Below are 13282 nucleotides of genomic sequence, written 5' to 3'. Positions count from 1 at the left end.
TTTAAAACACAGCAGATAAAACAATACAACATGATTTAGAAGTATGGTAGAAAAAGACACAGACACGTGTGTGGTTGCAGACTCGGTGGGTGTGGGACTGGCTCTCCGGACTCAGAAGCACCCCCTATGTGAAAACATTCCGGATGTACATCAGCTCTCTCACATCTCTCACTCTCGCTGTCTTGATGGGCCGCTTCCTCTTGAGATCCAGAGCAAATGACAGAAAATAGTTGGTTGTTTACGTGTAAGTCTGAGGTTAGCTTCAGGTCGCAGCCCGCGGGGCTGATCGCTTCTTTCCACCGATGCGTCCTCTGCTCGCCTCCTCCGTTACTCGGAAACTGTCAGAAATGTCCACGGAAAGTTTTTCTCCTCGGATGGAGGACGAGGAGGTGCTGAGACAAAGCGGAGCTGCTTTCTCCTCCGTCTTGGTGAGTGTACCTGAAACTACTTCAGTGTTTTCCTTTAACAATGTAAAAACCTGAGCTGTCATTTACTTTAAATGTTGTTTCAGACTCAACATTTGATAACTCATCCCCGAGTCCCCCTGAACGCATCTTCTACTGTTCTACTTATAGAGGATCTATAACTACTCTGAAAACCCCCTACAGTTCTTTATACACATGAACATGCTGTAGTAGTATGTTTAACATGAGGTTATACAGTTCTTTATTTACATTAACATGTTACAGTTATATGTCTCACATGAAGTTATCAGACCCGGCTTCTCTTATGTTAGGTCAGCAGACAATCTAAGTTTATATAATAACTGTACGTTACACAACACAGTAACCTACAATGTGGATGTCAAATGTGTGATATTTACTGTGCATGACAATGGTATATGACAAAAGCTGAAATACTGGTAGAATAGGTACAGTTGCAGTTTGTGTTTCCTTTAAATTATGTTTAAATTCATAAACAATATCAACAAATTGTTTATTTTGTAGCAGTTATTTTACATTTAAATTAAGCTGAAAATACTTCTTTACTTTATTAAATACAATTTGGAGTACTGTTCTTTTAGTCAATTACTTTTATATGCAATGTCTGTACACCTAGGAAGATAGGAAGATAGACAGACAGACAGACAGACAGACAGACAGACAGACAGACAGACAGACAGACAGACAGACAGACAGACAGATAGAGAGATAGAGAGAGATATATAGGTAGATAGATAGATAGATTGATAGAGAGAGAGAGAGATAGATAGATAGATAGATAGATAGATAGATAGATAGATAGATAGATAGATAGATAGATAGATAGATAGATAGATAGATAGATAGATAGATAGATAGATAGAGAAATAGAGAGATAGAGAGAGAGGTAGAGAGGTACAGAGGTACAGAGATAGAGAGATAGATAGATTACTTTATTGATCCTGAGGGAACTTTTGGATTTTTGTTGTTTTCAATATTAGATAGATAGATAGATAGATGGAGAGAGGGAGGGATGGATGGATGGATGGATGGATGGATGGATGGATGGATGGATGGATGGATGGATGGATGGATAGATAGATAGATAGATAGATAGATAGATAGATAGATAGATAGATAGATAGATAGATAGATAGATAGATAGATAGATAGATAAATAGATAGAGATAGAGAGATAGAGAGGTAGATAGGTAGAGAGATAGATAGATAGATAGATAGATAGATAGATAGATAGATAGATAGACTGATAGATAGATAGATAGATAGATAGATAGATAGATAGATAGATAGATAGATAGATGGAGAGAGGGAGGGAGGGATGGATGGATGGATGGATGGAGATAGATTCATTTGAAGTCAGTCATAAATCTATAGGGGTATATGTTTTTTTATAAATAAAGTTGTATGAAATCATGTGAATACAGGGTTAACAAAAGTCAATAGTAACATATCTGTAACCAAGTGAACAAAGATAAAACTGTATGATATTTGTTAGAAACTCTTTACCTTATGCACTATATAACCATCTGTTTTCGTGTTTGTCAGTGATCACAGAAGACGTCGACACGATGTCGTGGGGTGAGTTCATCGAGCTGCGAGAGCTGCGCACCAACAAAGAGCAGATCGAGCTGACCGCCACACATTTTCCCTGCTCACCTCCTCGCCTGGAAAGAACCAACGCCCTGAGGATCAGCCCGGGGAAGGTGCCGGACCTGCTGAGCCGAGCGGGCATCATCAGGGTCCTGAGCAGCACCCAGGACCCACAGCTCCCAGAGGAGAAGGGAGAGGGACACAACTTCCAGCCCTGCAGCCACGCTCAGCCCACGTGGTGCGACCTGTGTGGAGACTTCATCTGGGGCCTGTACAAGCAGAGCCTGCGCTGCGCCAGTGAGTTGGTTTATCTGGCCTGTGTGTGTCTGTGGGGTTCAAACAATATCAATAATTGTCACAAGGTAATTCTCAATGAATGTCAATATAACAAAAGTACAATATATATAGATATATTGCTTTTGCATTTTGCACAATGAGGAGATAACACATAAATGATCTACCTCAGATTAGTCAAATGTTTTGCTGTTTTTCATTATCTGCTCGTAAAGAAGAGTTTAAAAGCACAACCTTCACTCAGGAGCAAACATCTTAAGTCTTAGAACTTAAAAATAAATTATAATGTGACATTTATCCTGATATTTATAAATGTAATTTTTATATTGAAATCATTTTTTGCCACATCCCAGAGTCCTATCTGCGTGTGAATGCTTCTGTGAATATGCGTGAATCATCTTACATGAGAGCAACACTTAAGGAAATATGGTTAAACAGAGAAAGGTGAAGCCACAAATTAGATCCAAACAGTCCGGTATGACAGCACTGATTCGTAATTGTACGGCCTGATTCACCAGCTATTCTCTCCATGTTGTCTTTCCGCAGAAACAAAGGGGCAGAGAGGTTTTATTTTAGGACTGAAATATCCATAGAGCATGTTATCAAGTGTCTCTAAGAAGACAAACAGTATCTAACATGCATTCAGCCGTGTAACGTGGTCGACAGGTCAATGTGTTGTCTCGGAGTCGGTGCAGCGACCTCTTTTCTTTTCCTGCTCTCGACTCATCTCAGAGTTGCAGAAGTCTAACTTCCTTTTGATCGACTGAAACCAACTGAAAGGTTGCTGCGGTTTGTGTCAAGGGTTTAGCGTGCAGAAAAAACGATCCGTCTTTACAGTAATTGGATTATGAAACTGAAATCATTATGATTTTTGTGCATAAACACAGGTCTTACGCTGATAATAGCAATCATGATCATGACCAAAAACCATTAAAATAATCATATATTTATACTGCACACAGAGATGATGAATATTTTTAGTTGGAGAGATGAGTGTTTACAGTTTTTATATATTTTGAGACACATCCACAGCATAATCACAAGGAAAGAGACCAGTGTGAGGTCATCACCCATTTACAGCTGCACCCTAATATCCATTTAGTCATATGCATTTAAGTGTTTTGTGGTGTCTGTCTAAACGTAGCTACTTTCTTCACTCGCAGATTGCAGATTCACGTGCCACCACCGCTGTCGAGCCCTGATCCAGTTGGACTGCAGCTGGGACGGAGGCTCGCTGTCCGACCAATCATGTGTCGTGGAACACGCCATAGAGACTGACACAAACGTGGTGAGGACTTTTTCTATCTGACAGCAGAGTATTCATCAGCTCACCTGTAGCTTTACCAAAATCAAATGTGGTATTAGTCACTGTTTTTGTGGATTTTTAGCGTCTTCAATATCGAGAAATTATCATCATATTCTGCCATTAAAAGTAAGGTAATGGGTGAGGAAACTGGTTGCTTCAGTCAGGCACATTGTTTGTCACCTGATAAGATTACAATGTATTTTTTGCTGGAAATGCTTTACGGAACAAATCCTTTGTTTTTATGGTAAAAACAGGAACCATTTTGCACGGCAATAAATTAACACTGTTCACCCAATACCACTAACTGCTCTGGTTCAATTAAGACCATGTGAGAATAACTTGTATAACTGCTGCTGGCAGTAGTGTAGGGTGGCAATTACAATCAATAATCACACTTTAGGAAGTGAAGGGTATTTTGAAAAGGGGAAGTTTGTCATTGAGACACACAAAACGTTACAGTTAGCTCACACTGGTGCAGCATCTTGTTCAGGTGATCAACTACAGTGGACTATGTCTGCAGACTCCTTCAGCCTGTTTTGACACCTGTATGTGCTATAGTAAAAATAAATAAGAAAACTATATCAACATCAAAATAAGAATAAAAAATCACCTCACAATTTATTGCGTGATGAATCATAAATTGTGTTTGACTGAGTGGATTAAAAGAATAACATTAAGACAAGGATTAGATCATGTTTATTTACAGGACATTGGAAGTGGTAAAAACCCGTCAATATGTCCAATAGAGATAAACAGGATACACCATTCATTTGAGGTGAATAATACGAACCTTAATCAATAATCTGTTCGAAAATACGATTATACAGAAATAAAACATTACAATGCAGCATTTAAACAATAACAATACAATTATAACACATTCAAAGCACATTAGAAATGAAACAGTGTACCAGACTTAATAAAAGGCTTTTTTGATTTACAAGATGTCACTGACTCTGCAGACAGGGAGCTCCAGAGCTGAGGAGCATGGCGCTCAAAGGCCTGTCCACCTTACGTCTTGAGCAGGGACTGGGGACAGCCAGCAGAACCCTGCCGGAGAATCTCACAGGGAACCAGTAAAGAGAGTCCAAGACAGGGGTTGTGCGATATTTTCTCCTTTTACTGGTGATGAACCAAGCAGCTGTTTTGAACCAGATGAACATGTGAGATACATTTATGGCTCAACCCTGAGTGCAGTGCAGTAATCAGGCTGCGGGGAAATAAAAGCAGGGATTCACCAGATCGGTCCTGGAAAGAAAGAGCCTGATCTTTGGGATGTTCCTTATTACCTGATAGAAACTGGACTGAAGAGCGTCCCTTCTGGGATCTTTTATCTTTACAATGAATTGTTTTTCAGAGAAGTCCCTGAACTCTCTCCCTCTAAACCCTTAGAGAAGTCCTCACTATAATGCTCTGCCCCACAACATTTCATTTCAAGGCTCTGAGTCAGTAGGTGTGGGAGGCAGATGTGCTTTGGTTTCTTGGGTAACAGGTTTTACTGACTCTCTATCAGACACCTGTTGCTTATCATAGGACGTCTGGAATTTAAAAACATCAGTGAACTCTAGAGCAGAGTGTGAGGATGTTGTGGGTGTTTGAGCTTTTGGGTGAGAAGAACTTTTTATATTTTGACTTGATACAGCAGTAAAAAAAAGTACAGCCGGAACTAGAGAGACTTATGCTGGTGATTCAGAGCCCTCGAGCTGGCTGCCATGAACAGAGTGCAGTCACAACTAGTTTTAATTAACAACATCTGTATTTTCCTGCTCAGACTTGCAATGAATTATACAAAAACAACTCAACAGATTTCCACAAACCCTGGTGGATGGATGTAGTTAGGTCAGGAAGTAACTACATTTCGATTTTTTGCCTGAATCTGATTTTTTTTTCACTTTCTTAAAATATTAGGATATTTTCATAATTTTATCACTATTTTTTCTAGGGAATACTTTGTAGATCTACATTTTTTTTTTTATTTGACACATTAAGCAGACTGATAGAGTGTGAGCAATTTGGTGCAGTTTGGTTGGATTTAATGGGACTTTTGGGCCTATGCATTCAACTGAGTGCCATCAGAGTTTTGTATCTGTGTAAAGCAAATTTTAACACAATTGAATTTTACCAGCTTTGTATCATTTTAAAGTTTCAGATACACACTCATGTATGAACAGCGGTGTGAACACATGAGTTTACACTAGGAGGCTCCAAAGTATTTCCTGCCAGTACACACGTTGGCCTTTCTGCAAATTCTTCCCCTCACTGCATCGATTTGTTTAGTGGCCAAAGCAGTAAGGTCCCAAAGATGTGACCTGGACTGCTCAGCATGTCAGGATAGTTGCAAGATGACTTGTCCAGTTGGTCTTGGACCCTTAATTTCTAGTAAAATAGCTTATGTGTATTGTGAATTCCAGATACTAGACATGCATTTCAGCTTTAATTGTTGTTAATTTACAAGCAGAAAAATACTTTTCAGGATTACCTCCAAACCAGACTGACACAAAGCTTGTTTTGTCAAAAATGCCAAACCATTTTATCATATTGATACAAAAATTGAGAAAATAAGAAAATGTTTATATATAAGTGGATAAAATGAAATGTTTGACATTATTTCAAACAAATTGACTCAAAAGATTAAACAATTATAAAAACATCCATTCATTTAAAGGCTCTCCACCAGTTTTATAAAAAAGATTTAGTTTACTTGTCACACTGTGTCTTATGTGGCTCTGAAGGGGCTTTCCCATGGACCAATAACAGTGATAATGTCATTTAAGTTATCTCAGCTTAAGTGCACTTTAACATTTAAAAGGTTCTTCTGCAGACAAATCCTGGAAGGCACATCCACCCCATTTCATTCCTTGAAAAGAAAACAGAATGAAATCCAAAATAGCAAATGAGCAAACATTTTTCATTTCAACAGTTTTACTGTTGGACACAAGATGTCTCCAACCAAGATATATTTTTGGCATACAAAAGTCCCTAATGCTATAAGCAACATGGGCCCTGCTAATGTCATAAAGAAGATTCATTCATATCTTGTAAAGTCCCTGGCGCTCTCATCTGAAGCCTCCTACATTTGGGGATTTCTGTCTAGCAGCGTTTTCATGTCAGTCGTTTTTTGTCTTGCTGTCCTCGGACACGTGGAAGCAAACTGCGACTCCCACTGCCAACTCATGAACTCTCCTCTTTCATTGAACTGTGACATTCAACCCACGGCTGTGGGCTCACGGGAAATGATGTTTGTAAAATGCAGCTACAAAACAGAAATTATGAATAGAAGGTAATGTTAGATCCTTTTTAATTCTTCCTTGTCTAAACATGTGTAGTGAACCACACAACATTGGTCTGTCCTCTTCTAGTAACATGTGGGAATTTCAATGATATTTTCTGTGAGGGATTCTGGAAATTCCACTTTCACTACAGCTCTCTGTGAAACAAAAAAAAAATACATATTATGTTGTGAGTCGTAGTTCTACTGAAGTCAGCAGTTCTTATAATTCTCTGTTGCCAAACTAATTGATTCATTGACTTAATGTTCCAGTGAGATATATGGCAACCTTTACTCAAGTGCTGTACCAGTTTGAGGTAGTTGTACTTTATTTAAATATTTTCTTTTCATGCTACTTTATTCTTTAACCTCATTTCATTTCAGAGGGAAATATTGTGTGTTTTAAACATGACTTTACAAATGAAGAGTTTCCACACGAAAGATATAAAGAATTGTTTTGATTTGAAGGGCTGTAACAATATGTAGAACTTAAATTATTAGTTGATTTATTAATAGCTATATATTCATTTTTCAAGCGAAGAAATTGATTCAGCTCCTCAAATGTGAGAATGTGCTGCATTGTTTTAATGATTACAATTAAAAAACCTAGTGGTTGAAGAACTTGGACATAATTTATTTACATAGTGGCATTTCTAAATATTTGTAAGATTTTCTGATTAAAAAAATCTACAGATCAGAAATAAAAAACCATTACTTGTAGCCTGATATGAAATGTTTAAAAATCTGCTCCACCAGTAAAATGCTGCAATAATGTATCAGGAAGAATCTGATCATATATAATAGTTCAACCATTTTACAATGGGCCGTTCCTCCATTTGGGGCTTTTACATTTAAAATGTTAAATCCATATCCTGATTGTACTTTCATACTTTTACTTCACTAACATTTTGCAGTAGTGAGTGTTTTCTCATGTATTAGTATCAAGTATCCCCACACGGCGCATCTCTACCCATGATGGAGGCCTTCATAACGAGGCCTGTTTTCTCTCGTAGATTTTCCACTAGTATCAAGCTTTTCAAACTGGACCATGAATGGATGATTGTGGGCTCTTCCGTTCCAACTGTGTACGGTTCACATGACCACCGTGGCCCCGCCGTCACATGGCCTGCTCCGCGGGGGGAAGGGGTAGCATCATCCGGGGAGACTGTGGCATTTCCTGTCGGCGTCCAATCGCGGCTGCTGTCGGCGGGTTTGTGTATTTTCCAAAACTCTAGCCAACCGACAGCCGCGGGAAGCTCCTCCTGCTCCTCCCCGGCGGGGGGAGGGAAGGAAGCGGACCCGCCGCTGTGAAGGGCGGGGGCCGAGTACATCCTGTTTCTCACAGACTAGTTCACACAGTGGAAACGTGGCCGGTAGTTTGAGTGAGAGGAAGAAGAAGAAAAAAACCCTGAACAACTTTTCAGATTCTTGTTGCCACTTTTATTGCATCGCTTTTTGAGATCAGCACTTTGAAGTTAACTAACTTTGCCATCGCCGTCCCTCCAGGCTTCCGTCCACTCGGAGATTTCCAAGTTACCACACTCCGTTCAAACCAGTTTTTTTCGCACGCTCCCAGTCGCGGTCCCCGCAGCCCCCGTCGCCCACTGTCTCGTGTGAAGCCGGTAGTCAGCATGTCAAACGCGGCCAGCAGCTCGGACAAGTCCCCCTCCTTCGAGAACACCTGGGGCAGCTCCGCCAGCAGCGGCTACTGCAGCGGGGAGGAGACCGACCCCGAGTTCGAGCAGTTCTTCACCGCCCGGACATCTTTCTTCCCCAAAACCAAGAAGCCCGACTTAATTGTTAAGAAGGTGAGCAGAAAGTAATAATAATGTTAAAAAGGAAATTGGCTTCCATAAAAGTGTCAGCTTCGTGTAAAGGGGAAGTGAGAGGTGGGTGATGGGCGGCTGGTGGAGCAACTCCCTGGATAGTTCTGCTTTCTGTCTGTCACTTTATATCCACTCATCCAGACTGATCTGGGGTCGTGGGTCAGAGTGGAGGGTTCTCCAGCAGCACCCCTACTTTTGACCCTGCTGCTGCTCGTGTTGTGTAGTGTGTGCTTTGCTCAAGGGCACATCAGCAGAGATGCCGGCCAAGTGAGGGGTGGAGTGCTGGTTCCTCTGGTTTTGACGTGTGTCATCCAGAACTATGAGATGTGGTTCAAATGTGTCAGCAAAAGAAAAAAGTGCATCAGTTTATATCGATAGTTGTCAGGTTAGATTCCCTGCACGTTATGCAGAGGATGACACACACTTGCTAAACAGTAAATGTACAATTCCTCCTCACCATGTTAACCCTTGTGACCTTTTATATAACGCACACAAGTCCCAAGAAAACAAAGCAACCACTGTTGTTGTATGTTGCATCAGTCCATCGTTTCTCTTCTTATTGTAACCAGCACAGACCCACATCTGACCTCATTATCAGAACAACCCAAATGTCTTGTTTTTGTGACGCACACTCTCTTCTCAGGTTTCCAGCTTCACACCCACCATTATTTCACTCCCTCGTCCTTCAGGTTTTCTCACCCAATGTCTCAATCGCAGATGAGTCATGGAATGTTTTGGACATATTCTTTTATTCGTTCTTCTTCGTCACCCGCACCCACTCAGCTCTCATGCTTTCTTTACCTAGAAACAATCGCTGTTTACTTTAAAACACTCAAACTGATTAACTTGTCCTACTCAATTGTTGACACTTTATATAACAAGACACTCCTTTTGTCTGCATGTAGAGACACAGTTGTTGTGCCTGCTCTCCTGCTGTTACCATAATGGAAACCCTGACCTGGCCCTCGCATTGATTTATTGACTTGTTAACAGCAGCGCATTAACTCTGCAGTCGTTCAATTTGCTGCGGTTGCTGTTATTGATCCTTGTTCGCTTGACATCAATTTGTAACTCACTCAGCCTTTTGAATGCATAAAACATATTTATTTGACATTATGTGGTACAGCCCTCTCATTGTCTGAGTGTCAGTGCCAATGAAAGCAGCTTCAGACTAAACGTTTGGGTTTTACTCTCCCAGAAGCCTCCTGCTCCTGGAGTGCAGTGTGGAAAATATATTTCTGCAGTCTCCTGAGTTAATAGTTGATGTTGGGTAGACACAGGAAAAGCCCTAATTGAGGTAATGGTCATGCAGATGCTCGAGGCCAAATGTGCATGACTGAAACATGACTGAAACATGACTGGGAGTGTGCGGTTGATGAGGCAGCTGACTGCACAGGATGTGCCTGTAAAACAAGGGAGGGCTTTGTCTCTCCCACTTGTGAGAGCCAGAGCGGCGAGGCTATTTATATATGAATACCAAGCAGAGGAATGCAATGCAGAACCGTTGGTCCCAGTCATTTCAAGCAGCTGCAAGTCCAGTATCTCTCCCACCACACACAAACACACACACTCACACTATCCCTCGCCTCACCCCTCCCTCACCGGGGATCAGAGCAGACGGACGGGATTGGCCCGAGCTGACATCATCGTTTTTAGCCTCTGCTTCGTTGTCAGGAAGTTGATGCAACTGGTGATGAGTGTTGGAAATGATTCAACTTCAATCAACAGGAAGTCCATAAACAACCTATTTGCTTAAGCCTGGGCGTTTATTATCTTTTTTTTATGCAGTGAGATTACATTGTGATCTTGCTCGAAATATGAAGATGAAAACTGGACATTTTGTTTTTCTTTCCCATGTGACCCCAGGTCCACACTATGAAACTACACACACTCACTTCCTGATGAGCATATTGATACACAAAAGGTTTTCCAAACAACAACATCAGTATGTTGATATAAGATTTGTTTCCCCATGTGAAAGCCTTGCCCTTTGAGTTACACTCCCACTGAGGAGTCACAAACATCTTTGTCATGTTTATTTGCTAGGTGCCTTAAACTTCTGTCATTTTTAGATAAAGTGTCTTTTCTTTAAGGCAGACCAATGTTACAACCTATGATCCTGTACGAAGTGTCCATATTGTGTGGGATATTCTGCAATCCCTAAAATAGTTCTTGTGGTTTGGAGCTGAGTGCTGACACCTAGTGGTTTAACACTGTAACTTCCTCTCTGTCTGCTGCAGGATGAACAAACTGAATGTGGAAAGCAGGAGTTCACATCTGCAGCTATTCAGCAGAAGGTGAAGGAGTACAACTCTCAGATCAACAGCAACCTGTTCATGAATGTGGTGAGTACTGATCAATAACACTGCATCCATGTATTTTGTTGCAATTGTGATTGTCTATTCAGTGTCATATAAATATATATATTTTTCTCGATAGAACAAGGACGGTTCCTACACTGGCTTTATTAAAGTGCAGTTCAAGCTGGCTCGACCTGTGTCGGTTCCGCCTCCTAAGAAGGGAGGTCACGATGCTGGGGGCAGGAAGTCCGGCGGAGTGAAGCGTCGCACCTCTTTCTACCTGCCGAAGGATGCGTCCAAGCACCTGCACATAAGCTCTCGCACTTCTTCTCGTGAGGTCATCGAGGCCTTACTGAAGAAGTTCACTGTGGTGGACAATCCTGCCAAGTTTGCTCTGTTTGAGCGCAGCGAGCGTCATGAACAAGGTATTACGTATTTTTTATTATTTTTATTAAATTCAATCCGCCTCGCACGTTATATCGTTTTGAATTTGTTTGTTGCAAATTAGATTCTCTTTTTTTTTCTTTTGCTAAGTTTATGTTCGCAAGCTGTCTGACAACGAGCGCCCCCTCCGCCTGCGACTGTCTACTGGACCGAATGAGAAAGTTCTCAGTTTTGTGCTGAAAGAAAATGAAACCGGGGAAGTCAATGTGAGTGCAACCAGATCACTATGATAAAGAATCTAAACCATGTATATATATTTTATGTACTTTACAGGCTCTTATGCATTTCTCTCCCCTCTTCATTTGCAGTGGCATGCCTTCTCCTTCCCCGAGTTAAAGAACTTTGTGCGCATGCTGCAGCGTGAAGAAGAGGAACACGTCAAGCAGATAGTGCAGCGCTACGCCCTGGCCCGCACTAAGCTGCAGGAGACTCTGGCCGGCTCCACCCCCGGTTGAGGCGTCCCTGCGCCGGGGATTGACCGTGCACTTCTTGGCTGGACAATCTGTCTGAAGATGACCAGTCGTCGCTGCATCCAAAGATTCCCAGAGAATGCAACTCAAAACGCCTCTTAGGTGAACGAGAGAGTGAGACAGGGCGCAAGACTATGAGAGAGAGCTGGCGCGAATGTGCGTGTGAGATGATGCGAGAGATGAGAAGTGCCTTACACCTGGAGAGTCTGATGTGCCTGAGAGAATGAGTGGAGAGAAATGAAGACTGGCAGATGAGACGGCGGCTGTGTCCGCGTTTGGGAACCAACTAATTATCCTGTACCTTAGCTGTGTCACTTTAGCTTTAAAGAAATGTTAGCGGATGTTTTTTATTATCAAAGGATATTAAAGACAATCACTTTGTCGCCTTTTATATTAGAAGTAAGGGCAGCAACTGTGTTATAGTTGAGCAATAAATCCTGAAATTACATTCCTGTTAATTTCCCAGAAGACGAGATTATAAGATGTCAAACTAGAATGGCACTCAGCAGGGCGCAAACTTTCACAAAGAACCAACTTTAAATTCAATGAAGCTGCACCAAATTGCTCACACTCCCAGATGTCAGTTCCCTGAATGGGTCAGATTGTTCTAATCAAGATCTGTGAATTACTTCCTGGGAAATTGGTGAAAATGCCCCTAAATGCCACAGTAAAGACAAATTCCCACATTTGCTCCTTTGTCCAGATCCAGACCAAAAATATAAAGGGTCCTCCTGACAATCAAATTAACCAACCAACAAACATAACCTCCTTGCTGAAGCTAACAAGCTATTTGTGCCCTTTTTAGACACATACAATCTGGTCTTGAACAACCCACCATGAAAAACACAGTTCTTAACCTCATCCTGACAATGTCCCATCAGCTATTCTTTAAACAAAGTTTGACATATTTGCTGCTGAAAGGTATTTGGATTTGTATTAGTCCCAGTCTCAATAGAGTGCCATGTCCTCTCCACACCCTTAATGGGTGCAACACCTTTTTTATTTTCCTAGTCGAAGTACTAGTTGCGTGTGTATGACATATGTATGAACAAATGTATGCAGTTATGACCGATGTCACTCAGTTTGACTGGAATCGTGAATGAACATGTTTCACTGAAAGTTTTCTTCATTCCTTTATATCAATGTTTTATTCTGTCCTTCTATCAAATGTTTGTCTTCTGTTTATCCAGCTTCACGTTCTTTATATTCCTCTTTGCACAAATCTGCATGTTGTAGCCTGACAGCCTGAACCTATGTGACGAATGTGCACCGCGTTGAGTAAAGAGTTTCACAGTTCCGACAAGTTTGTGCATTTTCTTTCTCAGCCATCACACACAAAAT

The 13282-nt window shown here is 41.2% G+C and overlaps 1 protein-coding gene across 2 annotated transcripts; it reads left to right on the top strand.

Moving 5' to 3' along the window:
* Positions 1 to 161: 161 nt before the first annotated feature.
* On the top strand, positions 162 to 13237 carry LOC133968192 (ras association domain-containing protein 1-like). Of its 2 annotated transcripts, XM_062404099.1 has the most exons (7): positions 162 to 428; positions 1989 to 2330; positions 3491 to 3615; positions 10968 to 11072; positions 11167 to 11452; positions 11562 to 11677; positions 11780 to 13237. In XM_062404099.1, the coding sequence occupies exons 2-7, from the start codon at positions 2012 to 2014 to the stop codon at positions 11924 to 11926; spliced, it is 1098 nt and encodes a 365-aa protein (XP_062260083.1). In that variant the 5' UTR covers positions 162 to 428; positions 1989 to 2011; the 3' UTR covers positions 11927 to 13237. The 2 variants fall into 2 exon arrangements, with proteins under 2 accessions (XP_062260083.1, XP_062260092.1); XM_062404108.1 differs by lacking the exons at positions 162 to 428; positions 1989 to 2330; positions 3491 to 3615 and adding an exon at positions 8136 to 8709.
* Positions 13238 to 13282: the final 45 nt, after the last annotated feature.

The sequence above is a fragment of the Platichthys flesus genome, chromosome 2 (genome assembly GCF_949316205.1).
Source record: "Platichthys flesus chromosome 2, fPlaFle2.1, whole genome shotgun sequence".
Taxonomy (NCBI): domain Eukaryota; kingdom Metazoa; phylum Chordata; class Actinopteri; order Pleuronectiformes; family Pleuronectidae; genus Platichthys; species Platichthys flesus.
The sequence above is the reverse complement of the archived record's forward strand: the minus strand, read 5'-3'. Positions and strand labels throughout refer to the sequence as shown.

Coding starts and splice junctions, on each gene's coding strand:
- LOC133968192 (XM_062404099.1), top strand. CDS start 2,012: ATGTCGTGGGGTGAGTTCATCGAGCTGCGAGAGCTGCGCACCAACAAA. Junction 11,453..11,561: donor CAGCGAGCGTCATGAACAAG/GTATTACGTATT, acceptor TCTTTTGCTAAG/TTTATGTTCGCAAGCTGTCT. Junction 11,678..11,779: donor ATGAAACCGGGGAAGTCAAT/GTGAGTGCAACC, acceptor CTTCATTTGCAG/TGGCATGCCTTCTCCTTCCC.